We start from the raw sequence: 25,651 nt of genomic DNA, 5'->3' as shown, positions 1-25,651 counted from the left end.
TTTGGAAAAAGATTTTTATTAGCTTCATGAGAAACAGCTGCCATGAGTCAGGACAAAGATGGCAACAGAGCTCTGGTGGCTTCCAACCAATGGCCTGGAAAAAGCCCACCTGTTCTATCTCCTTGGACCAGGGTCTAAGTCAGGGTCCCAAGAAGAACACCCAGCCCTCTTGCCCCCTTGGTGCAGTCACGGGGTGGGCAATGTGTTCCTGATAGACCATAGGTGCTCCTGCTTTGTGGATATCTCACTGAACAGGAAAATGAATCCTATTACCATTCTAGGCATTCAGATCAAGACCGAGCTGGCATACCAGCCACCATTCTGGATCAGCAACCAGGAGCACAACATTCTGAACTGCCAATCAGAAAATCAACATTCTGGAGGGCCACCCAGAATTCTAGAAGGCCAAATAAGAATCCCCTACCTTTCTACATGATTTCATCAGGCTCTCCACATTTTAGAATGCCTATGTCCCAAGTCAATCAGAAATCTGATATTCTAGGTTGTTCCTGGCATGCCAAAGAAGAATCCATCCTAACACTCTAGATGGCCCACCAGGAATTCAGCATTCTAGAATAACAAACAAAACCATGATATTCCAGGTAATGGGTGAGAGACACAAAGTTCTAAATGTTGATCTTGATACTCTCGAGGCCAAACCAAAAACCCAACATTTGAGACTATCAACCCCGGCCTCAGCATTCTGGGATGTCAAACACAAAATCCACCCTCTGCTGCTCTGCCCCTCAGAGCTCTGTGGATGGCCGCTCCACACCAGGCCCGCCATCCTGGTGAGGGTTGGGCACGTGGAAGGAAACGTAGGGGCAAGTCTTGGTGTTGAGGCAGACCAGCTTCTTCAGTGTGGCTGTCTTGACCATATTGAAGCCCATCTCACCACCAAATGTGCTTGGCTTCCAGTACTCTGGAGAGCAGATGGGATTCCCTAGGAGGCCCTTGAGGGAAAAGGGAGCCCCAATTTCTATCATACTCTCCCCAAAGATGGAGTTTGGGTGGCACTTCTCCAGAAGCAGCCCCGGGTAGAACTCCAAGGCATCGATGTCTCCATACAGCTCTTCCAACTCGGCTGCAATCTCCTTCTCCCCTGAAATGGGCAGAAGCTAGAGTCAGAGATGTGGTGCCATTAAGGTTCATGTGGGGAGGGAACCTTCTAGGCCTGCCTTTTTCTGGGGAGAATATGGGACTTCAGAAGAGCAACTGAAAATTGCTCCTCTGAAGTCCCATATTCTCCCCAGAAAAAGGCAGGCCTAGAAAATTGAGCACATGCCCTAACATCTGGCCTGGCTGACTGACCCTTCTCCAGGGTGGCGGCTAGGGAAGAAATTTACTGCTGAAGAAGGACTCAAGGGCTTGGATCAGCCACCAGACTGCATACGACCTTGAGCAACTCAGTCTCTTCTCAGTGCCCTAACTGCCTGACGGTGACAACAGGGAGACACTATCCATCCTGCTTCACAGGCACATTTCAAAGACCTAGGCTGGTGCAAGTCCCTTCATTCTGCTGGAGCTCAGAGATGTAATGTAACCTGTCCAAGCTCACAGAGAGATTTAGTTACAGCATTCTTTTCCCCGTCTAGACTGTCACAGGAGATTAAAGAGTGACAGAATTATGGGGAACTCACTCCCCACTCGGTGAGGCCCACACATTCATAGATAGTGACCAAAGGGGACAGTCACAGAGCTTCCCTACCCATTTCCTCAAACCCACCCTCTATAAGGCACTAGGACCCAGTCATGCATCACGTCACACCTGATCAAACCCTCCCACTGTTTGTGACAAGGGTTCCCAAACTCTTGGCTGCCCAACAGCTGAATCTTTTTTAAAAAAAGAAGAAGAAAGTATATATATTATACACTCACACAGACTCTTGGGCACCATGCAGGCCTACTGAACAGAATCTTGGGGAGACAGATCTGGGATTTGGTTTTTTTTTTTTAAGATTTTTATTTATTTATTTGACAGAGAGAAAGACAGCCAGCGAGAGACAAAACACAAGCAGGGGGGGTGGGAGAGGAAGAAGCAGGCTCCCAGCAGAGGAGCCTGATGCGGGGCTCGATCCCATAACTCCAGGATCATGCCCTGAGCCGAAGGCAGACGCTTAACGACTGAGCCACCCAAGCGCCCCATGGGATTTGGTATTTTTTTTTAAAGATTTTATTTATTTATTTAACAGAGATAGAGACAGCCAGCGAGAGAGGGAACACAAGAAGGGGGAGTGGGAGAGGAAGAAGCAGGCTCATAGGGGAGGAGCCTGATATGGGGCTCGAACCCAGAACACCAGGATCACACCCTGAGCCGAAGGCAGACGCTTAACCGCTGTGCCACCCAGGTGCCCCTGGTATTTTTAATCAGTTTTCTAAGTGATTCTTAGGCAGCTGATCCATAAGTATGTATTTAGGAACCACTAGGTAGAGTAAAACCCCAATTCTTTCACATAGAATCCACAATTTGGCCCCAAGCTTCCCTCCCTAACCTCCACCCTCCTCATACATAAGCACCTTGCTCCAGCCGCACCCACTACCGTCCTCCCGACAGGCCCAATCTTATGACCTCTGTGCCTTTGTACTTTCTGTTCTTCCACATAGAATGCTTTTCCCCCCAATTCCCCATCCAGAACATCCCTATTTATCTCCTTCAAACCCAGCTGAGAAGCCACTTTCTTTCCCCAAGCCGGGTCATTTTCTCCCCTCACCCCACTCAGCCTCCCCCCCCCCCCCCGCAGCATGGTGCTCACACAGCTCTTGTGACCCCCACAGTCATAGCAGGGGGGCTATGACCCCATTCTGCTTCAATTCCACTCCAGGACTGAGAGTCCCTGAGGGCAGGGCCCGTGTCCAGGGAACAGCTGCTCACCTGTGAGCTCCTGGAAGGACGTGTAAGGCCTCATGCCAAACCTCTTGCGGTACTCATTGAAGGGCTGCAGCCGCAGCTCACGGGATTCCTTGATGGCCTCCACAGCCACGTGCAGGATGTGGTGGTCTATGTTTCTACCCCCACCAATCTGCCAAGACATAAACATAGCTGCAGTCTGAGAGCCAGGCCACGCTGTCCTGAAGGAGGAGTTCAGGTCAGGAGCTCTTCCCAAGCGCGGACAGAGCACGGCTGTGCCCAGCAGCCACCATGTTGGGGACCCAGATGCACTCTGCTGCTGTCATGCTCTCTCACAGATACTCCTGAGTCTTTGCTTCCTCATCATTAAAGTGGCAGTGGGCCAGGAGGACATCTCCAGTGGCTCACCAGCCACACCATTCCCCAATCCTTTGCATCTAGGTGAGAATCCCAACATCCTGTTACAGAAGGTTCTGCAAAACTATTAGGTTCAGCAACTAGGATTCCATAAAAGAGATGGCCAGCATGGCACCAGCCAGGACCTCAAGCAGAGGAAAAGGGCATTCCAGCTCTAGAAATGAAATTTGGAGGGGCAGAGGGGTTTCTGAGACAGCAAATGAGAAGCAAGATGATGGACAGATATTAGTTTTGGGGGCTGAAACTTTATGGCAGTCTTCAAATCCATTCTTATCAAAGAATACAGATGTTTCGCTTTTCAAGGGGGTCCTGCTAAGGAGTGTTTTTCTACTGGTTTTCATTCTCTGTATCATAGCGTGGAGAGTCAACAAAAATTTAATAATTAAAAAGTGAACCACTATTGACCAACCACCATTAGGAAAGAGAAACTCTGAGCCAGATGGCAGCAACACACAGTATCACATCACTCCATTCATTCCAGATAAAGCCACTCACGGGAACACAGGTAACTAAGTCTGTTGGTTCTCCTTCCTTCTGCCAAGTCTCCGGGGCAGGGAGCGGTCATAAGCTAGCGGGGAGGGAGCTAAAATCTTGCCATGAAAACTATAGTGTATACACATGTTAGCTTAAATAAACAGCTCTGCCATTTACAAGCTGTGGGGCCATTGTGGGTTGATTCGTGTCCCCCAAAGAGATATGATGGTCTTAACCCCCGGCACCTGTGAATGTGACCTTACTGGGAAACAGATGTCATCAAGTGAAGATGAGGTCATAGTCCATTACGGGGATTCTGATGCAATGACTGGTGTCCTAATAGAGAAAACAGAGACTCCGGAAGACTCCATGTTGGAGTGATGTGTCTAAGAGGATTGCCAGTAGCCAGCAGGAGCTAAGACAATAATGTGGAACAGATTCTCACCGGAGCCTTCAGAGAGAACACAGCCCTGCCCATACCTTCTAACCTCCAGGAATGTAAAATAATAAAATAAGCTCAGTTTGTGGGCCTTTGTAAGGGCAGCCCTGGGAAACTAAGGCAGGGACCTTGGGCAAATTACTTGTTACAGTTTCATCGTATGCAAAAATGGGGAAGGTAAGAGCACCCACCTGATACGGTTGTGGGGAATGAGCAAGATAAAGTATGCAAAGTAGTTACACAGTGTTGGTCCCATGGTAACTCCCAAGATGGCAGCCATGTGTGGCGATGACCAGGGGGAGCTCTGTTTTATCACTTCTCATGCTCTCTTGAACATCGTGAGGGCTGGCATGCTTCTGTCGCCCTTCTGCCTTGGCCCAAGTACAACACGAGGGCTTTTCACGCAGTGTCATGGCCATTCCTTGAAAATGCTTTGCAGTCCATTCATCCTAACACAAAGCTACTGTCTGCTCATGTCTGTGTCCCCACAGAGAACAGAGGCCATAAACCAGCCAGCAGCTGCCCATTGATGGCGGCACAGGCTAATTCCAGTCAAATTACCAGTGGTAAACCGAAATCCACATGATGCCACAATGTCATGAAAAGAGTTGGGAACAAGGACCAGAGAGAAGCAGGGGTGAGGGGAGCCGAGACCGAGGACATAGGGGCTTCCAAGCATGGGGGAGGGGAGATTTAGGCTAGAGCTGCTTAGAAATTCCAGGGAAGGGCCGTGTCCACTTGCTAGGGCAGCCATAGCCAAGTATCACCGCCTGGCTAGCTGAAACGACAGAAATGTATTTCATCACAGTCTGGAGGCCAGGAGTCCAAGCTCAAGGTGTCAGCTAGGTGGGTTTCATTCTGAGGTCTCTGTCCTTGGCGCATCGATGGCCCTCTTCTGCCTAAGTCTTCCCACTCTGCACATCTGTAGCCTAATCTCCTCTTCTCATAAGGACGCCAGGCACAGTAGGGGCCCACCCTTGGACCTCAGTAACCTTAATAACCTCTGTAAAGGCCCTGTCTCCAAATACAGTCAGATTCTGAGGCTCTGGTTGTTAGGACTTCAACGTACGAGTGGGGGGTGGGGACAATCCAGTCCATAACAGAGGCCTGAAGCTCAATAAGGACCTACTACGTGAAGACACTTTCACATATATTACCATACTGTGAATGTCCTCACGGTCCTCAAACTGCCATGCCCTCGGACCTCCAGGCCCTGGCCATGCTGTCTCCTCCCCCAGAGCACGATCACCGCCTGCCCATGAACTCTACCTCTTTGCCTGGGAGAGCTCTCTCCACCCTCTGGATCTCTGCTCAGACATCATTTCCTTACCTACAGCTCTCAACTCTGGGTCACAAGCCCCTCTCCAAGTGCCCAGACCACCGAGGGCTCTCTGGACTATGGCTCTTATCCTGTCCGTATAATTCTGATGCCACCAGAAAAGCACCTGGCCCAGTGCCTGACACAAAGTAAGTGCTCACGTGACATTGGCTGTTATATGACTGTGGTTCCTCACTAGGGTATCAGTGCCAAGGGTACGAGGACCCGAGAACCGCATTTAGTCTTGCTCGCCACGCTATCCCCGGTACCAAGTATTGCGGAACGAACAAAAGAGCAAGAGGAGGAAGAAAGGAATGGAGGAAGGAACGTCGGAAGGACACCAGCCCTGTGGAACAGAAAACAACACTGGGATTTGCATCTAGGTCTGTCGCCCCCCAGAGCCCACCTGCCCTCGCCGCACTCTCCACAGAGGCTTACCCGGCCAGCGCTCTGGCGAGAGAAGGCGTCCACCAGGGCCTCGACCCCATAGTCCACGAGCATGGAGGTGTTGAACAGGAACTGCTCGTAGCTGTAGTCCTGGGAGCCCACCTTGAAGGAGTCGGGCATGAGCGGGTGCCAGTGGTAGAGCTGGTTGAACTCCATGGCGATACGGTTGCGATACTGGAACTGGGCGCTGAACAGCAGCTCGGGGTCAAACTTCAGCCGCAGGAAGTAGCCGCTCAACTGTTGCACGTATTCCTCAATCACAATCTTGATGGTCTCCCCTGGGAGGGAGGATGGGGACAAGTGTCAGGGAGGCCCCGGGACCCGGCCGCCGGGCTCGGGAAGCAGGCCGGTTCGTGAAAAGTGCTCGCTTGCTCTCGGCTTCCTCGGCGGTGCTGTTGCTCTTGAATTTGGGGGCCTGCTTGCACTTTGTCTTGTTGTAGTGGGGTGTGAGAATGGAGCCTTCGGTCTCCGGCTGGACCGGTGTCCCAAGGCAAGAGGCAGCAGCTACTCCCACGTTCCACAGGGAGGCTGTCGGCCCAGCAAAACAGGACGTGGAAAAGAAGACCCCGAGAATTGGTTCTGTGGTCTTAGGGTGACCACCCGCCCCCCAGCCCAGGAAAAGAGGTGACAGCAGTCACAAATGATGAGAAAGTGGAGACTGGCTTCATGGGGGCCCTCAGCCTGCTGACACCCTCCGGGGACAGCAGCCAAAGAGAGAGGCTGAGGAGATGACTTGAGTCCTACGTATAGTTCTCATATGTTGTTACATACCCGAATTCTCATGAATAGCTTTCCTCTGCCCTCTCGGTAACCAGCTACAGAGCAAAGGGCCAGGGAGGAAGCACGTCGAGTATTATGTAACAGAGTGAAAACTGGTTATCTCGATAGGAGAAGAAACTGATGATTTTGGCCAGTTAGACCTGAGACAAACTGGCTTCCAGCAAATGGATGCGGAGCCATGAGACTTGCCATCAGCAAGGTCCGGAGCCTGGCGTCACCATTTCTAGCCACCACACCCCCCACCCCGAGCTTGGGCTGTGCCACTTCTCTCTGAACCCCAACTTCCTGCTCTGTAAAATGTACGTGACGATACTAGGGTAGGGCCGCTGGGAAGAGTGGACAGCGGCTGCTTGGCGCAGGGCCCGGCATAATTGAGAGTAAGACCACATGCAAGCGGGAAGGAGGAGTGCTAAGTGTAGGCGTGCGGGGATTCTACCCCCTTCTGGAAGGAGCTTCCCTTGGGAAGTGGTGCAAGAGAAATGAGCTCCTGTGGCAGCCAGGGCTGGCTCAAATCTCCCTCTGCTGAGCGGCCTTGGAGATATCGCTTAACCTCTCTGAAGCTTAATTTTCACAACAAGGGCAATTGTACCTGGTTAGTAAGGTTGTTGAGAAGGATTCACCAAAGCACTGGGTATATCGCTTCATCCCCTTTGGTCACACCTTCGACACCAGGCAATATGCTGGGCAGCCTCCAGCCACAGCCTTGTCCTCTCTGGTCAAAGTCTCCAAAATGCTGGGGCTTCAGAACCAGCCCCCTCTCCTTCTTTAGGCTGTTCCTATCCCTGATGCCTGGCTCGTCCAGGCTCTAGTGAATCAGGCAATATAATTGGGACCAGCCATGCCCAGGGATGCCCAGAGGCAGGGGAAAGGGATCACTGGTGACTCAGAGTGAACACGGTCTGGACATGGCTGCCAGGGACCAAGCTCCCAGGCAGGAAACCATCTGACATTTTAGGCTGCAGACTCGCCCCCGTAGGGGACACAAAAATACCCTCTCTCTGAGTCACCCAGAAGCTACCAAACTCCAGGAAGGCAGATACATGCAGGGCAGACACATGAGCATTCCCGAAGGTGGGCAGGCTAGAGTGTGACCTGCACAAGCTGGGACTGTCACAGTGTGCCTCTGGGGCTCTAGACGGCAAAACAGATTGGGGTGGCCAATCCAGCTGATGATCGACTATGACGCCCACCCATTTTCCAAAGGCCTACTATGTGCTAGTGCTTGTCATCATCTCAACAAACCCTAATAACCATCATTATCCCCAATATCCAGATTTGGAAACTGAGGCTCACATAGCGGAAGGGGCCTGCCATGGGTCTTACAGCTAGTAAGCAGAGGACCTAGGGTCCTAATCCCAGCTCTCTCTCTCTCTCTCCCAGCCCCCCAACACCTGCTTTTTGGGACAGAGGACATGACCTTCCAGGACGGGGCTGGTCTGGGGTCCTCACCGATGAGGATGAGGCGGGCGGTCTGGAAGAGTTGCTCATCACCCCAGGTGGGGTGCTCAGCCTTCAGCAGGTCACACACACGGTTGTGCTCACGCAGCCAGAGTGTGGCATAAAGCATGAGCCCGGGAAGCAGCCCAAACACCTCCTGGCCCACGGCCATCTGGCTCCGGGGCAGAACTCCCCGTGGATAGTGCATCAACACGGGCGCCTTCTCCACCGACGGCGGGTACATCTCTCCGTCCAGCACCTGCGGGATGGGACCGCCTGGCAAGCTGGGGACACGGTGGGTGCCTGCACCTGCCACCGCCGACACCCTCCCTACTCACAGCTGCCCAGAGCAACTGCCCATCCTCCCTAACCAAGGCTGCTGATTCTGCTTCCAGTTCCTCAATCTTTCTTAGAATGCATCACTTTCTCTCCATCCCCACTGTCACCACCTGCTTCTAACCCACCCTTGTGTTCCGTGCTGACCCCGCTCCTCAGTGGCTCCCCATGTCCACCTTTGCCCCCAGACAGTCCATTCTCAGCACTGCAGCCAGGGTAATCCTTAAAAAAAAAAACCCAAATTTAGTATCATGCCCTGGCTTCAAATCCTTCCAAGTTCTCTCTCTGCTCGTGGCAGAAATTGGAAATCCTACATGCACCCCACAGGTGTCTCCACCCTTGCCTGCCATCAGCCGGGTGCCAGCCAGCCACGCTTCCCTTCCCTCACTCCCTCTGAGCCGCACAAGCTGCTTCTCCTCTCCAAGGGCGGGCACTGCCAGCCTGGAAAGCCCGTTCCCCGCCTGGGCCTCCTGAACTCCGCCTCATCCTCCCTGCAGCTCTTAGTTCAGCTGACTTTCCTGGGGAATCCTGCCCCGTCCTCTGAGCACTCTCCTGGCTTCTCCCTGGTGGGTGAGAAGACTCCAAATATGGAGGCTTTTTCATACAGTCAAGAAATATACACGGGGGGCCTACGACGTGCCAAGTTACTGTTCTTAGCCTTAAAGATGCAGCAGCGAACTTTTTGTTTTTTTCCAGCTATGAACTTTTGGCTTGGGTTTTGGTTTGTTTAGATTTGTGTGGTCCAGTATGGTAGCCACTAGTCACGTGTAGCTGTTGAGCACTGGAAATGGGGTTGGTGTGAATGGAGAGCTGAATTTGTAACTTTATTTAATGTAGATTTCAATTTTAAACCTGGTCCTTCAGCAACTGGGAAATCTTGAAGCAGGCTCAGAGCAACTTGGGCACGTGAGGCTACTTTTCAGCTGTAACTTTATGAAATCTAAATACAGATCGGATATCTCCAATGAAATTTGGCGTCCAAAGTGAAATGTGCTGTGAATATAAACTAGAGATCAGATTTCAAAGATCTAGCACGAAAAAAAAAAAGAACGTGAGAGATTTTTATTAATAATTTCTGTCTTGGTTCCACATTGAAATGATCGTCTTCGGCTATACATGGGGTTAAATAAAATATATTATCAAAATCAATTTCACCTGTTTCTTTTTAACTTTTTGTCGTGTGGCCACTGGAGAAATTTTAATGACCTATGTGGTTCCCATTATATTTCTAATGGTAGTACAGACAGAAACTAGCACCCTGGTGTTTGGGTGTGGCCCCTGGAGGGCTGTGAGTTCCCTAAGGTCAGGACCTATGAACTATCATGGTCACTGCTCAGTCACCTTCACCAAGCACATCATAGTGTCCAAATGATACGGTGGAAAAATTCAGTGTCTATATGCAGGCTGAAACTGTCCATCTCCCATCAAGCCCCAAAGTCTACCTCCCAGGAGAACATGAGAAGCCGTGTCTGCTCCTGGCCCGGCACTTTCTCCCAGTGTTCATCGTCTCTCCTCACACACACCACCAGCTCCTGCAGCTGGCCCGCCTAGGCCCCCACTCAGGGCCCCCAGCAGCCTCTGCGAGGGAAGCCCACGGGATGCCCCTCCCACTGCCCTGGCCGCAAGCCCGGCGCTACCTGGTACTTGAGCTTCCCGTCCTTAAAGAGCCGCAGCTGATACTGACGTTCCAGGTTGTCCCCATAAATGTGGCCGAGATCTACCTGAGGACAGAAAGAGGGTGCACGCAGATCACCAGGTGCCACCTCGGCCGCGATGGCCTGCACGTGCTAAGTTAGGTCCCGAGAAGTCCTGAGCCCCTCCTAGGTACTCACCCCGTGGCCCAAGGCCTTGGTGAAGCCAGGACCCATCTTGCCAGAAGTTTTGAAGAACTGATGGGTGAAGTGTTGTGCAAAGAAGGCGAACATGAGGTTGGTGCCTTGGGGGTCAGGTATGAACTTCCTCCTGAGCAGGAAGCGATGGCCCAGGAGCTGGGCATCTGGCAACTGCTTCTTCCCTGGTTGGGGAGGTGGGAAGGGGCAGTAGCTGCCTCCTGCCTCAGTCTCCCTGCCCCAGGGCCTCCTGGGCTCACCGGACCAAACCGGTCCACACAGGAAGCCCAGAACAGCCTTCCCTCCTACCAGATGGCCCCTTGCACCTTCTCTACCAAAAGACCCCAGAAGTATTTACGGGTGACATGGCATGATATTTGGAATGTGCTTTAAAATGCTCCATAAAAAATAAGAGGGATAGATGAAATAAGATCGGCAAGTTATGGGGACGTGTTGAAGAGATGGATACATCTCAATTTCTGTGTGTGTTTGCAACTTGGAAAGAGTTAACCAAAAAGAAAGAAGAAAGAGAAGTAAATAAACCAAGAAGAAAGAAAAAAACAAAGAACTTGGACTCCCTGGCCCAGGAGCGAGGTAGCCTGTGTTTGAAGCTGGGTACGCCACCTGCTGACTGTGTGAACATAGAAAATTCATTTCATCTCTCTGAGTCTCAATTTCTTCACCTGGGAAATAGGGCAAATGATACCTATTTTAGGTAGTATTTTGAGGAGTACATGAGATAATGCAAGCATGACTGTGAGCCGGTGAGATGGGGTCTTGCAAATCAAAGATCAGCAAACTTCAGACTTTTTCTGGAAGAAGTCAGATAGTCAGAATTGAGGCTTTGCCAACCTGTGAGCTCTGTAACCTACTCTGCTTTGCTGTTGTAGCAGGAAAACTGTCATAGATGAGACCTAAGCAAATGAGTGTGACTAAGTTCTAATAAAACTTTATTCACAAGACAGGGAGTGGACTGGATTTGCACTGCGGGCTGGAGTTTGCCAAGCTATTCTAAATGATGTCAGTCTTTCTGTCTGGGGTAAAGACAACAGGTCATCTTGAAGCAGGTGTCTGTCATCATGAGAATAACTATTAAGAGCCTTCCTTGGGGCACCTGGGTGGCTCAGTCAGTTAAGTGTCTGCTTTTGGCTCAGGTCATGATCTTGGGGTCCTGGGATTGAGCCCCATGTTGGGCTCCCTGCTCAGCAGGGAGTCTGCTTCTCCCTCTGCCTCTGCCCCTCCCCCACACTTGTGCTCACTCTCTGTCTCTCTCTTAAATAAGTAAATAAAATCTTTAAAAAAAAAAAAGAGCCTTCCTTAATTATGTCAGTGTCAGATGAGTCAGTATCCAGCGTTCACACGGAAAGAAATAATTGAATTTTTGTGTTTTGGTAAAGACATCCTTTCATAATACCTCAAGTGAGGCCCAGTGTTGAAGGTTCAAGACCAACAGAACCTCCCTGAATTGAGGTGACCGACTGGTTTCCTCTGGCAGGCAAGGAGATCAAGCACCCCAAAGGAAACTCACCAAAAGGGAAGTTGGAGGGAGTGATCTTCACCCTATAACTGGAATCAGCACTCAGATTGACAGTGAGCAAGGACTGGTTCCTGCAAAGTGCTGGCAGAGTCCAAGACTCTGCAAGACCCAGCTAACCAGTAGAATAGTCATGCTTCAGGCATAGTAGCTAAACATGTGAGTGCAAACCGTCAGACAAGGGCCTTTGAGACCCAGGGAAGGACATCAATACAAATGCAAAGGTCTGAGCGGGCAAAACCCCGCACAACCACAGGGCTGCACGGGACAGGTGTTCAACAGCGACACCAAGTGGCAGGAATGAAAGAGAGGCAGTGGTGGACCAATGCCCCCCTTGTCCCGTCTGTACTCGAAGCGGATTTCATGGCTCTGAACTCAGTAAACCCCTGGGTTTTTGGTCAACGAGGGTGGAGTGGGAAGAAGGACTTAAGAGGAAAGACTCCTGCCAATGAGACTACGTGGGATCTTAGGCAACTAAAGAAAAAAAAAATCTCTGACTTTATGTGTAAGCTACACTGATGAAGCAGGGTAAACTATTTACATCAGTAAAGAACCAAACACAGAGTTAGCACCAACAAATAGCGCACTGTTCGTTCCTTCCTACATTTCAACTTTGAAGTCACCCCCATTCGGGCAGGATCCCAATTCAGGAGACAAGTTTCAAGCAAAGAGGCACCCTGGAAATACAGAAGCACGAGTCTGACTCCTCACTGCCTTTCTAGGTGACATCAGCAAGAGTCTCCATCACCCCTTCCTGTCCTCATTCCCCAGCCCTGTCCTTGTCTGTGGTTCTGGATAAGTCATATGTCCTGCTTTGGTCCACCCGTCTGGGGAATGGGTCAATAATTGCTCTTCCACCTGCTTTTTTCCCAAAGAGAACAGGGCATCTCCTGTGACCCCCAGGCCCAGCCCTCTAACCCCGTCTCCATTACCTTTGGTCCCCATGGGCGTGGGGCAGTCTTGGGGCACAGAGGGCAGAACACGGGTGTAATAGCTCACATTGGAGAAGGACTCCCAGCTGATGTAGTCATGCGCTATGTTGTAGGTGGGGGGGCTGGGGATAAGGTTGGAACGCGCTGCAGAGGGCGAAAACAGTGGTGACAAGGGAGTTCCCATCCCCAGTTGCACCCCCCTCCCTGCCTCCTCTTGGGTTGGACTTGTTGAATCTGGCATCGTGGTCTCCCCACCCACTGTCCTTATCAGATGCCAAGAATTCCAAGAGCGGACATGTTTTCTTGCTCCCCAGACTGGGGGGGGGGGGCCTGCCCTCCACCCACCTGTGAGTACCAGACGCATGAGCATGTCACGGATGAAGGTGGCATTGATGAACTCCCAGAACCAGCGCCCGTGCGTCAGCAGGAAGTGGAGGAAAGAGGGGCTGGGTCGCAGTGAATTCCGGAGCCAGGTCCACAGCTCAGCTGCGGGGGCAGTGGGAGCCACTCAGTCGGGGCCTCCTGGCAGGACCAGAAGTAGCCGGAGTGGAAGATGGGAACTGGAAATAAGGCCGAGATGGAACCGGGTAGAACATACAGGGCAGGGTAAGGATGCAAGCTTGGGGGAGATGACACATGACACAGCCGGAAGCAGATGGGAGGGTAGGGGACAGGGCCAGGCCGCGGCCGGGTCAGGGGGAGGGTCGGAGGTCAAAGCCAGGTGAGGAAGGAGGACTGAATGATGGCCAGGGGCAAGGGCAGGAAGTGGGAAGGGGTCTCAGGATAAGCCCAGGGGAGCAAGGGGGTGCCAGGACAGGAGTGGGGGCAGGAGGCCCAGCTCACGGATGGTGCAGTTGGGGCCAGAATAGCCCGTGCGGGTACAGTCACACTGGTAGCGGTCAAGGCCGAAGCGGACACAGATCCCCTGGTGCTGGCATGGGTAGTAACAACAGGGGTTCACTGCAGAGGAGAAGCAGAGATCAGAGACCACTTAGAGCAACCCCCCCCCCCAGCCCCATGCTGCCGCTGATGGGGAAGCGTGGGGCCAGACTTGGGCCATGGACTCCAGTCACAGCTCTGTCCTAACTCACCCAGGGGTCCTCTCTGGACTTCAGTGTTCACCTTAGGGTCCTCTCTGTTCCCCCAGTTATGCACAGAAGCCCCCGCCGCTGAGGGCCTACTCTGGTCTCCAGCCCGGTCCACAGTGGGCCCCCAGGGGGAGTGCCCCCTCCTCCCATCAGAGCCGGGCAGGAGAAGAGTCCAGACCCCAACTGTGACACCAAAGGTTAGGAAACAGCTGATAAAACGCTGCAGCCACAGGCTTCTAGGGCGCTCACTTCCTGTCAGGTCAGAGCCCAGCACCAAGGGCAGGGTTTGTGGAGTCCAGAAAAGGGATAAGGAAGGCAGGGTCCTCTCAAACCAGCCCCTAAGCTCTAGGTACCTGGACACTGGGAAGAGGAGATCGCCCACCTTCCCTCTATTTTTGCAGATGTGGGGGAAGAGCAGGAGTCATAATGCCCGCTCGCAGATGGGGAAACTGAGGCCAGATAAGGAGAACCCCACGCAGGTCACCCAGCAAGTCACACCAGACCAGCTGCCCTTTGCTTCCACCTCACCGCCCCCAGACTTGACACTCAGGCCCAAAGAAAGAAGTTTCCCAGATCCCTGCAGACAAGTGTGGGTTTGAGGGGAGTCCTGGTGACCTCAGCCCCTGTTCCTGATAGGACCAGCCTGAGCCCATGCCAGAGTGGATTCTGGGCTCTAGGATCTTGAGAAAGGTCAGGGACCAAGGAAACAGGAGAACTGGGGCTGGAAAAATCTCCTGAGGAGGTGCATGGAGCTCTGACATCAGCCCTCCTGCCTCCTGGAGAAATTCCCATCCGTAAGTCCCTCCTTGTGTTTAACCCAGGTCTTGCTGACCACAGTCCCTTTGCTCAAGTCAGCACTACTCTCGTGATTCTTCAGCAGCAGAGTTAGAGACTTCTCGGACCTCATTCGGTGTTCGTTCCAGCTCAGCGAGGGAAACCGAGGCTCGGGGGGAGGGGGAGGCTTGGCCTAGGACATAGAGCAGAGCAGGTCCTCCTGCAGACCCAGGTCTCCTGGATTCTGGCAGGGGCTGCTGCCCCGGCCTCACACAGAAAACACCAGACTCCCTTGAGCAAACACATTTCCTCATCTAAGCTCAGAGCCAACATTACGGGGAACTCCTATTCTTTGTACAACACATTATTGGGGGCCGAGAGGGTAGCAACAGACAGCAGAAGGGTGTTGTGATCAGAGGGCATGACCCCGGGCAAGGACTGACCCTCCGCTCTCAGCCTCTTCACTTTACACATGCAGCCTGGAGAGCGGAGTTCTCCTGAAGACAGCCCAGCAGCGGCACCCCACACCCAACACACACACACACACACACACACACACACACACACACACAGAGGCGTGCCAGCCAGCAAGAAGAGAATCACAGAAATCATGCAAATAGTTTTGCTTAAGTCCTGGCAACTCCCCATGGCCCCCACAATGGCACCTCTGTGGAACCCTGTAGGGATACAGAAGGGAAGGGCCGACGGGAAGAGGGCTGGACAAAATGGCCTTATCAAGCTGACACAGGCAGACCCAGCAGACAGGACTCAGCCTCCCCTCCCACAGCCACAGGCCCAGAAATGCCAAGGAGGCTGAGTAGATAATCACCCCAGCTGGCTCAGGTCTCTGGAACTCTCCTCATTGATTCCTCCCGCTCAGGACACTCTGCCCACCTGCCAGCTTCACCCGCCCAGGAGCCCCTGGAGCCCCCCGCTGTCTGGCTCCCAACCCCGGCACACAAGGCCTTCTAGCACAGATGGATCTGTCCTAACACTAAGCAGGCGCGAGGCTAGAAGCCCAGCCCTTCTCTGGGCTGTTTTCCCATCCCTACCACAGTAGGGCTCTCAAAAGGACCTCAAGAGGTGTGGCAGCCCCATCCCTTAGCCCCAAAGCCAAAATCTCTTCTTCCTTTGCCCAGACTGCTACTCTTTCCTAACAAACCCCTCCGGGGCCTCCCGACCCTCCCAGTGAGCTCACGGAAACCTCCCCTGAGCATCCTTCGCCCGCTCCACGTTCCCACTCAACCTGCTGTTCTCCACCATGAGCCCCCAACACAGGCCACGCATACGCCAGGGCTCATCCCAAGTCCTGGAGAGATCCAGCCGCCCAAGGGATCCAGATGTGCTGGCCAGAGCTCGACACATGTTTGTGGAGTCAATAAAGTGAAGCCAAGAGAATGGCAACCCCAAGCTTGGCCAAAGACACCCCTCATCTCCCCATCCCTGGCAGCTGGCTCCGAGGGCTAGCCTGGAGGCTTCCTGCTTCCTATCCTAGAGTTCTGCCCCGGCCCCTGCCCACATCCCTCTCCTGCCAAGAGAGGCTGTGTCCAGCGGAGGCTCCTCCCTCCCAGGCCCGCTGTCCAACTTTCCTTCCCTCCTCCTCCATAATCTTTCCATAAACACCAGCTGCCCTGGGCAGGAAAAACTCTCCGCAGTGAGGAAACGGCTACCATTGGGGTCCCAGGGTGTCGGGGCGGCCAGAGAGGAGCCTAAGGGCCTCTTCCCAGCGATGAGCCCGACCATGCCAGACCATCAGGAAATCCGGGGCCCTAGCAACCACTCCACGGCCTTGCATCCCCCCACTCTTTATCTGCCCAGCATCCCCCAGGAGGACGGATGAGACTCCCTGTGGCAGAAAGGAGGAATGTGAGGCTCACACGCAGGACACTGGCCCCAAGCCCCACAGCTTTGAAGTCACAGAGCCAAGACTTGGACTCCCTCCTCCTTCCCTCCCTTCTTCCCCCTGGAGATTCTCAGGCCTGGATCTGGGAAAAGGATGGGGTTTGATCCACGAAGCGGGAATGACCTCAGAGGGTTCACCATCCCCTGCCGCATCTAGAGCTCCGGAACTACTCACAAAGAAAGGCCTTCCTTCAGTCTAACTTAAACCTGGCATGCTTTCATGCCAGCTCCGTGCTGGGCTCAGAGGAGGGCACATGTATAATAAACTATCCAGAAGGAGAACTGGGCAGAGGCAGGCTCCGAATCTACCGAGTTCCCAGCACAGGGCCAGGTACCAAGTAGGTGCTGGGGAAAATGTATCAACAGAGTGGCTGCTCTTTACTGGTTGTATGTCTTCAGGCAAGCCCCTCCCTCCCTCTGGGCCTCATTCTTCCTATGTACCTCAGAAAGGGGATGGGGCAGGGGGGCTCTAAGATGCCTCCTTTTCTGCCTCCCCTTCTTCTCTACTCTGGGTCAAGCATATCGATCTCCAAATATCTCCGTTATTTGCATCACTGTGAATCCCCCACCCCATCAGCAGAGAACCTTGCGGCTTGCTTTCACTGAAGCCTCAAGGCACCCCAGACGTGGAGTTAGCTATCAGCCCACTCACCCTGCACACATCCCTACAGATGAGGACTACCCAGTACTGCCTGGTTCCAGAACTTTCTGAGGATTCAGGCAAGGAAATGTCCCCTAGCCCAGGAGTCAGGGCTCCAGGCACAGTGGGGGAACACCATGCCCTCCGGGATGCAGAGGCACCAGGTCTCGGGAAGAGGCTGAGATGAAATTCCCTAAGAATAACATTTAGAGAAGCCCCAGGGGCTTGGCAGCCAAAAAGAAGAAAAAAAGACCCTGACTAGCCAGACCTGGGCCCCAGCCCCTAAACCCAGCCAAGTCAGCAGCCGGACGCCAGCCACGACCACACCAGGCCCCGACAGCTGGGCCCACAGCTGGAAGAGTTGGTTGGAGAGGAAGCCCCTTCCTGGCCCACAGACCCAGCTGGTGCTGCAGATACGAGGGGGCGGGCAGCAGGAGGCCTGGGACAGCCTGGGGTCCCCCCGCCACGGGCCGGGGCTAACTGCCTCGGGACCCTCTTCCTGGCACAGAGGCCTTGATGGTCAGGTCATGCTGTATCCCTAGCCCGGGAGAGAACACAAAGCCGAGTCTGGGGGCGGGAGGGGATGGCCTTGCCCTCCAAGCCAGACTCAATCTCCTCCCCCGCACGAGAGGCCAAAGCGACATCCTCCCCTGCCCCGTCCCCCCAGGTGAGTCTGCAGTCCTCCTCTCCTGGGGGTGGGCCCTCTGGCTTCCCAGGCATCACGGGCCTCAGTTCCCTCACAGACGTGAAGGCCAAAGTACAAGCCGGACACCCAGTTCGTCGTGCTCTTCCCTTGACCTTGCAGCAGCCCTCCTTAAGGGCGTCCTGGCCTCCGGTCTCGGCCCCAAGTCACCTGTCCAACCCACTTACCCTCAGGCCCGAGTCCTGGCTCCTCACCCACATTCAAAGGCCCTTGCCAGCCAGCACCTGCCTCTTGTCCCACTGCTCACTAAGCCCCCTCCTGCCTCCCAAGGTCCAGAGCTTTAGGCTTTGGCCCTGCCACTCCTTCCACCAGAAAGCCCTTTCAGAGGGTCATAGTAAAGCCTCATAGTAAAGCCTCACTTCCTGCCGCTCATCACCTCCTGCAGGGTCCAGGGCAGACATCAGCACATCCAGGAAGCCCCCCTCGGTTCCTCACACCAGAGAGGGACCCGCTCCCTCCCCCGAGCCTCGTACCACTGTGTGTCCCTCAGGCATGGCCCTGACCCCCTCGGAGGACAGTCTGTGGGCATTTCTGACTCCCTGTGAGCTGGTGGGCCCCTCCCAGCTCCATGCCTCCAGCTCCAGCCAAAACCTTAAAGCAAGCCCTTGGGAATGTTTGTGGAGTGAAAAGAACAATCCCATTTAAACACTTATGATATAAAGATAAGTCGAAAACTCGAAAACAAAAGGGCACAGACCAGGGCTCACTGGGCGTTGGTGAGCACACAGGAAGACAGGCGGGCTGGCCCTTCGTACCCCGCGGGGGGCGTGGATGGGGCCTCAGAGGAAGTGCTGTGCTGATCCAGGCGCTGACAAGTGCAAGTGCGGGCAGCCCCGGGCTCTGCTGCTGGGCTCTCAGATACATAGGCTCTCCCCTCTGGGCCTCAGCTCTTCCTTCTGCAGAATGGGCCTGACACATCTCCCTGGCAGGGCTGCTGTGAGCACCAAGAAGAGGAGGCCCATAGCTGGGCTTTGTAAACTGTAAAGTGCTATCCACATGAGCCCTCTTTCCCTTTTTCCCACTCACTGGGCCTTTGCTCATACCCAAACTCTGGAGCGCCCTCCACCCTCTTCCTGGCTTCCCCAAATGCCACCCACTCGAGCCCTTTCCTCTAGGAAACCTGGTCTGATTCACGGTCCATACAGACCACTTTCTCCTCTCCTCTGAGCACCAAATCCCTACCACATCACAACAAAGCTCAGACCCCTCTCCCCACCCCCGTCCTCTCTTGCCCCCATTTTACAGTTGGGAAGTGGAGACCCAGAGAGGGATGGACCATACGGCTAGGTGGTGGAGGAAGCTATGTCCAGGCCTTACACCCCTGCACGCGTGTGCACACACACGTACCCACACGCCAGCAGTAAGCTCGGAGAGGGAGGCTGGCTGAGAGGGTTGAGCTGACTTCCTTCACCTGGAACCTGATACATGCATGGTGGGGGGCAGGAGGGGTGGAATTTTACAGGACTTGATTTTCCCCATTATCTTCTGGGTGATGAAACCGGGGTCCACGGAGGGGAGTGGCGGCGGTGAGGGTGGGGAGTGGAGGGGGGCTCTCTGCGGAAAGACCTTGCAAAGTGCGATAGATTCAAGTTCAAACCCTTAGCCCACCATGCGCTATGCGAGCTAGAGAGAATTAATGGCACGCACCTGAGCCTAAGTCACCTGCCCAGGGGGAACCTCATAGCTGAGGGTTTAAACCTCAGGGGAAGCAACACAGCTCTGTAAATAATATTTCCACCTCCATTCTTTCCCAGAACGCCTGGTGTCCCCAGGACCCTCACGGAGGGAGAGCTTCTCCCCTGGGGCTAAGAATCCCCATGGGGCCCCAGAAAGTTAGAGGCTGGAGAGAGAGAACTTGCCAGCGGGCTTTCCCTCTGGTGCCCGCTGCTTCCAAGGAAAGAGGCCCCTGCCCCCGCAGAAAACAGTGGGGCTGTTGGGCGGGAAGGCAGCCTGCCTGGACCGCTGGGGGCCCATAACAGGTGAGGGGGCTGGAGAGGGGCTGTCCCTTCTCGCAACGCCGGCTAGGCTAGAGATCCCAGTCTGCCCTCCCCCCGGAAAAACACCCTGTAGCGCCCTAGCCAAGGCCACACACCCCCGGGGGTCTTCAGAGAGCTCCCCTTCCACCAGCGGGCTCAGCGTCCTCCCCCATCCCGGGCACCGCGAGCAGAAAGGGGAAGCCGGGCGGGCGCCAGGGGACAGCAGGGGGAGGGGCCAGGCGCGGGCGCGGGACCCGCGGCTTCCCGAGGGCAAGGAGGGGGCCGCCTACCCGGCGCGGGGGTCCGGGGGTCCGCGGGCAGGACCTGGGGCGGCGGCAGCAGAAGCAGCAGGAGCAGCGGGAACCGGAGCAAAGGACTCCTCCCTGCAGAGTGAGAGAGGTTAGGTCTGAGCCTAGCGTTCGAGGCTCCACCAGGAGGCAAAGAGGATTCCCGGGGGCATCAGGGTAGGACTCACGGCTCATAGTTCGAGGCGGCTGATGCGTGCGGGATGCAGACGGCGGGCTCCTGGGGTGAGTCTCTGCCTGGAGCTCCGGGCTGCCCCCCCTCCCACCATTCCCTGGCTCCACCTCTCCAGCCCGTGTCACCTCGGCGCCGCCCTCCGCTCCCGCCCCGGCCAAAACAGTTTATTAATTATTCTGATTGCAACTAAAGCGGTTTTGCACCCGAGATCCTTGAGGCACTTGAGCCTTTGAAGCCCCGAGGCACCAGAATTTTGTCCGTTTTGGTAAATAGGAAACTGAGGCCCAGAGATTATGTGCAATGCTGAGGTCACCCAAGGCTTCAAGGCAGAACCGAGAGTATCTCAGGCTAGACGCGCTGGCCTGAACCCCACACCTTGGCCCCCAGAGAGGAAAGGGGGGGAGCTTGACAAGGAGCAGTCCAGGCTGGCCCGCACATCGTTTCTGGATAGGAAACCCACTACCCTCACACAGATCTAGGGGCTCTGCCCTCTGAGGCCACATGTCTGCTTGAGCCTCTGCTGCCAGAAATGAAGTACGCAGGCTCCAAGTCCAGGAGACCTGAGCTCAAGTCCAGACTCACAGCTTACTAGCTGGGTCGCCTTGGACCTGGCGTTTGCCCTTTCTGGTCTTCAGTATTCTCATCTGCAGAATGGGGACAAGCGTAAGAAGCATCCCGGAGGATTGATGTAAGATGCAGTGAGAGCGTGCACACACGTCTACTGATGCAATGATGGGTTCTTAGGACACGGCGTTTTCAGAGATTCCCAGCTCTGATTTCACAGCTGGCCGGGGCTGGCACTCTAGCCAGACTCACATCCCCCTGCCGAGTTTCCAGAACACCAACATCCCGGTCCTCGATTTACAGCTGTGGCAACAGACCCTAGCAGGGGCGCAGGGCGGGTGCTAGGTCACACAGAGTCTCCTGGTACCCACACCCACAAACGTTCTCCCTCAGTCTCCCCAGCACACTGAGCCATCCTGTGGGCTCCACTTCTGAGTCCTTGTGCCGGTTCCCAGGGTGGGAATCTGAGAGCCACAGGTGCAGGATGGGAACCATGCCAGATGGGAGGGGTGAGACGTGCTGGGAAACCCCTCCTATGTCCCCACCCGAGCTATTCCCATGCTCCACTGGGACAAAAGCCAGCTGCCCCAGGGAGACAGAGCAAGCCGGGGCAGACCAGGGGAGGGAGTGGGGCAGAGAAAGGGCCTAGGGCCCTGGGGTGCTGGGACAGGCTTCAGCTTCCCCCTCCCCATATAGCCCCATCCCCAACCACAGATCCAGGCCCCTGGCGAGGAGCTGTAAGTCATGGATAGTCAGCAAAAGGGACGGGGTCGGGGTAGAGATTTGGGAGTCCAGGTACCAAAGAAAAGGGGACTTTCTGGTGCTGAAGAAAGGAGAGAAGAGCTTGAACGAGACCCATTTCTGCTACCAGGTCCTCCCTCCCTTAAGGCTCTGGGCCCAGCAAGTTCCCAGCCCGGCCCTTCTGCTGACTCCTTATTCCCAAGCCACCCACTAGACTCAAAGGGACGAACGCTTGGGTGGCCCTGGCCCTGGGAGAAAGAGCCTGAGGCTGGGAGTCAGGAGACCTGAATTCAAGGCTCAGTTCTTCCAGGGACTGACTTTAGACATGTCAATGCACCTCTCCGGGCGGCCGCTTCCCCATCCGAACAATATAAAGATTTAATCAGATGGTCTCTGAGAACAGGTGTGGCGTGGAGTGACTGGGCCCGCGCCATGGCCAGACTCTATGACCGGTGCTGGAGATGCCCAGATGGGCACAATGAAGGAGAGGACAAAGGTGAGACGGTAGGCAGTCCTCAGGAGACAGGGTCACACTGACACGTGGCGGAGGGGGGAGTGAGAGCTACGGTGGCAGAAGAGGCGTCGGGGTTGGTGACCAACTGGCACCTGAAGGAAAGAGAGGTGCTGAGTAGGGCGCCTGGGTTTCTGACTTGATGCTGGCAATCATACCCAGGGAAGGAATCAGGGAGGGGAACAGGCTGGGGGAGATGGCATTCGAATTTGGACTCGTTCTGTTGGGTCCATCTGGGCAGCAAGGTCCAGCATGCAACTGGATACACAAAAGAGAGGTCCCAGTTGGCCTTTGCCACCAACAGTGTCACCTTTCCTTGCCCCTCTAGTCCAAAGCCTGTGGCCTCAACATCTGGGGAGTTTTCCTAATACTCGGGATGGTGAGCTTCCCCTGGTTAGGGAAGGAACAGCTCCAGTGTCCCCTGGCACGCCTGCTCCTCTTTCTGTCCTCCGAGGAAATTCCTGTGCCTTCTCTGCCCACGGCAGACTTCACAGCACGCTGAATCGTGTTGAGCGGCTGAAGACTCGGTCACTCTTGTATCCCCGGGACCAAGCACAAGCTCTGGCCTACAGAAGATGCCTGCAAATGTTGCTTGAATGAAATATGAGTGATTGAATGAATGAAAAAATATAGACCTTCTACAAGTGGGTGAGGGTCCAAGGCTGGCTTCTTCAGGTGACCGCCAGCCCATCCATCTTCGGTGACCACCACCAGAAGAGGAAGTGTCCGGCCTCAGGGTTCCCTGCCTTCCCCAGCTGGGCCCATTGGTCAGCACCCCCAACACTCACAGAGCCACCTCCACCCGGGCCCTAAGCCCCTCGCAGCTGCAACATCACCCTCTTCCCTCTTCCCTGGACCCCTGGGCAACATGGGTCGGGGTTTCTCCCTCTCTGCATACCCTTACCTCCGGCTTCTAGCAATCCTACCAGAGGCCCCAGCTAGGGCCAAATTTCAATGCCCCTGGAGAAGGCTCACCCCTGCTGGGTCCCACCCACTGTTTGGAAATCCAGAGCTGACTCTTACCTGAATCACACAAGGACCCACCCCACCCAGCCCCACCTCTGGAGGCAGCTTCACAGACAGGAAGGAAAGCTCTGGAATCAACCCAACAGCTCTCCAAATCCCACCTCCCCTGCCCCCTCCCGAACTCCTGGTCAGCTCTACGTTCTCAATCTCAGGCAGCCGACTGCCCCTCTTGGGCCTCAGTGTCCCCATCCGTAAAATGGGGTTAATAATTCTCCTCTTGCAAGAGTTACTGTGAGAACAAAACAAGATGGCCTGCGAGAGCATGCCGAACCTCCAGTAGGAGCTCAGTGGAAACGCTTTACCTGCTTCCGCTTATGTTCCCCACCCAAGCAGGAGGGTTTCATGCAAACTTCTCCTCCTCCTCTGTACGGAATTTACCTGTTGCCAGGCCAGGGCTGGGCACTGGCAGTAATAATAAAAATTGCTGGTGTTTCTCGAGTACCTGTTACGTGGCAGGCAGAGTGCTACGGACTTTGCGTGCACCGTCACGTGTCATTTCCTCGACAGCCTTGTGAGTCTTATCACCTCCGTTTTACGCAGATGAGAAACCGAGGCCCAGAGAGCCGAAATGACTTGCGCAAGATTGCGTAAGTAGTGAGGGCTAGGCGTCAAGGCCCAGTCCCCGTGTTCTGGACGAGCAGGGACCCTAAGCCCCAGCAGAGCCAGCCAGTGCGGGAGTTAGTGAAGAGGAAGCAGAAACGCACTAGGGGTCGAGGGGGCTGTTTACCTCCCTTTCTCACTGAAACCCTCGCAACAGCTCCAAGAGGGAGGTATCATTACCGCCATTGCAAAAGAGGAAACTGAGGCTCAAGGATGTCCCAACTCCCACGGTGAGGAGAGGGGGAGGGGTTCTAACCGCGGTAGCACACATTACGCTGAGGGGTTCGGGAGCACCATCTCCTCTCTAACTCAGAACAGCTCCGTGAGATAAGTTTTCTTCTTGTCCCCACTTTTGTAAGCAGGAAAAATAACTTGCTAAAGGCCACGGGCTCGGAGGCGGTGGCGCTGGGCGCTGAGCTCCGGGCTGCTCGAGGTTGACATCCGCGAGCTTCATTCCCCGCAAAACTCCATCCCCTGCTCTCTTGGCTCCTCAACCCTGAGTCTTTAAAACAAACACCCAAATCCTGGCGGCGGCAGGCCAAGGGGACAGATAAACAAGCAGGAGATGGGTGAGCGGAGAGTCTCCGAGCTCCTCTGGGGAGTTTCCACTGCAGGGTCCCCTGCCCTGCCGCCCTCAGCAGCAAGCAGCTGGCGCCATCTGATTGCTGATCCACCCAGGATGGCCGAGCCGGCACGCCACCGGCATCCTCCCCAGCCGGCCCCCGCCACTGATGTCATCTGCAGAGCAGCAGACACAAGCTCCCGAGACCCGAGACCAGAGGAGGAGCAGCGGGAGGAAGCAAGCTGCGGAAGGAGCCAGCGTCTTGCTAACAGAAGTGCGGCTGTAAAGTGTCAGTCTCCGCATCCCTCTCCCCTCCTCCTCCCCCAGGAGCTGTTCGCACAGCCCTCCTTTGGTGTGTAAAATACGGTCCTAACTCTGCCCAGAAAATTCAGCAGCTCCCACAGCCCCCAGGCCTTAGCCCAGCCTTCAAATCTCATGGTTCCCTGAGCAGCAGGGGCCCTGACAGGGAGACCCACAAGATCCAGTTTCCAGTAACACAGCCTCCTGAGCTCACTGTGTGACCTTGGGCAAGTCACTCACCCACTTGGACCTCAGTTTCCCTACTCGTTAGATGAGTCCGTTGACCTAGATGTGCTGAGGGTGGGGAGGGGAGCTCTTGGAGCCAGCCAGGCCTGCGTTTGGAGCCCAGCTTCATTATTCTTGCTGTGTGACCGGGAGCCTGTCATAGTTCATCTCTGAGACGGTTTCCTCCTCTGAAAATCAGAACAAGAATAAGATCTCTTGGGGCGCCTGGGTGGCACAGCTGTTAAGCGCCTGCCTTCAGCTCAGGGCGTGATCCCAGCGTTATGGGATCGAGGCCCACATCAGGCTCCTCCGCTGGGAGCCTGCTTCTTCGTCTCCCACTCCCCCTGCTTGTGTTCCCTCTCTCGCTGGCTGTCTCTATCTCTGTCAAATAAATAAATAAAATCTTTAAAAAAAAAAAAAGAGTAAGATCTCTTTCCTGGGACCACTGTGAGGATGAGACCGCGCTTACCAAGATTCCCAGCAGTCAGGAAGGGCTTGGTCAATGATCACTACGGGGGAATTCTTATGCTTATTTATCGTAGAACTAATCCAGTTCTGTCAGCGTGGTCCCAGATGTGAAAAAAAAAAAAAAAAAAAACTTGTTCTAGACACACAAAAAAGAGCGTAAGGGGCAATGGCGGCCGTCAAGTGCTAGGGTCGTGCAGCAGGAATGCATCTGGCCCGTACAGCGATGTCCCGAACCTGGAAGCTGGAGAGGGGAAGGCGGAGGCTCTTCTCGTAGGCTCTTCCCATCGTTCCGCTGTGCTC

At 54.7% G+C, this 25,651-nt stretch overlaps 1 protein-coding gene across 1 annotated transcript; it reads right to left on the bottom strand.

Annotated features, from left to right (window-relative positions):
- On the bottom strand, positions 1 to 20,455 carry PTGS1 (prostaglandin-endoperoxide synthase 1). Its single transcript, XM_026513911.4, has 11 exons — positions 20,350 to 20,455; positions 20,165 to 20,257; positions 13,635 to 13,751; positions 13,137 to 13,277; positions 12,792 to 12,935; positions 10,329 to 10,510; positions 10,134 to 10,217; positions 8,173 to 8,419; positions 5,935 to 6,221; positions 2,873 to 3,020; positions 1 to 1,102 (listed from the first exon to the last, which is right to left on the bottom strand). The coding sequence occupies exons 1-11, from the start codon at positions 20,354 to 20,356 to the stop codon at positions 747 to 749; spliced, it is 1,806 nt and encodes a 601-aa protein (XP_026369696.1). The 5' UTR covers positions 20,357 to 20,455; the 3' UTR covers positions 1 to 746.
- Between the last annotated feature and the right edge of the window lie 5,196 nt (positions 20,456 to 25,651).

Source organism: Ursus arctos, unplaced genomic scaffold, assembly GCF_023065955.2.
Source record: "Ursus arctos isolate Adak ecotype North America unplaced genomic scaffold, UrsArc2.0 scaffold_18, whole genome shotgun sequence".
NCBI classification, from domain to species: Eukaryota; Metazoa; Chordata; class Mammalia; order Carnivora; family Ursidae; genus Ursus; species Ursus arctos.
Note: the sequence above shows the minus strand (reverse complement) of the source record. Positions and strands in the feature narration are given on the sequence as shown.

What these genes read in the sequence shown, in the direction of transcription:
- PTGS1 (XM_026513911.4), bottom strand. An exon ending in ACGGGAAGCTCAAGTACCAG is followed by an intron (nt 8,420 to 10,133) that starts GTAGCGCCGGGC and finishes CCCATCCCGCAG; the next exon opens with GTGCTGGACGGAGAGATGTA. An exon ending in CGCCCGCCTCATCCTCATCG is followed by an intron (nt 6,222 to 8,172) that starts GTGAGGACCCCA and finishes CCTCCCTCCCAG; the next exon opens with GGGAGACCATCAAGATTGTG.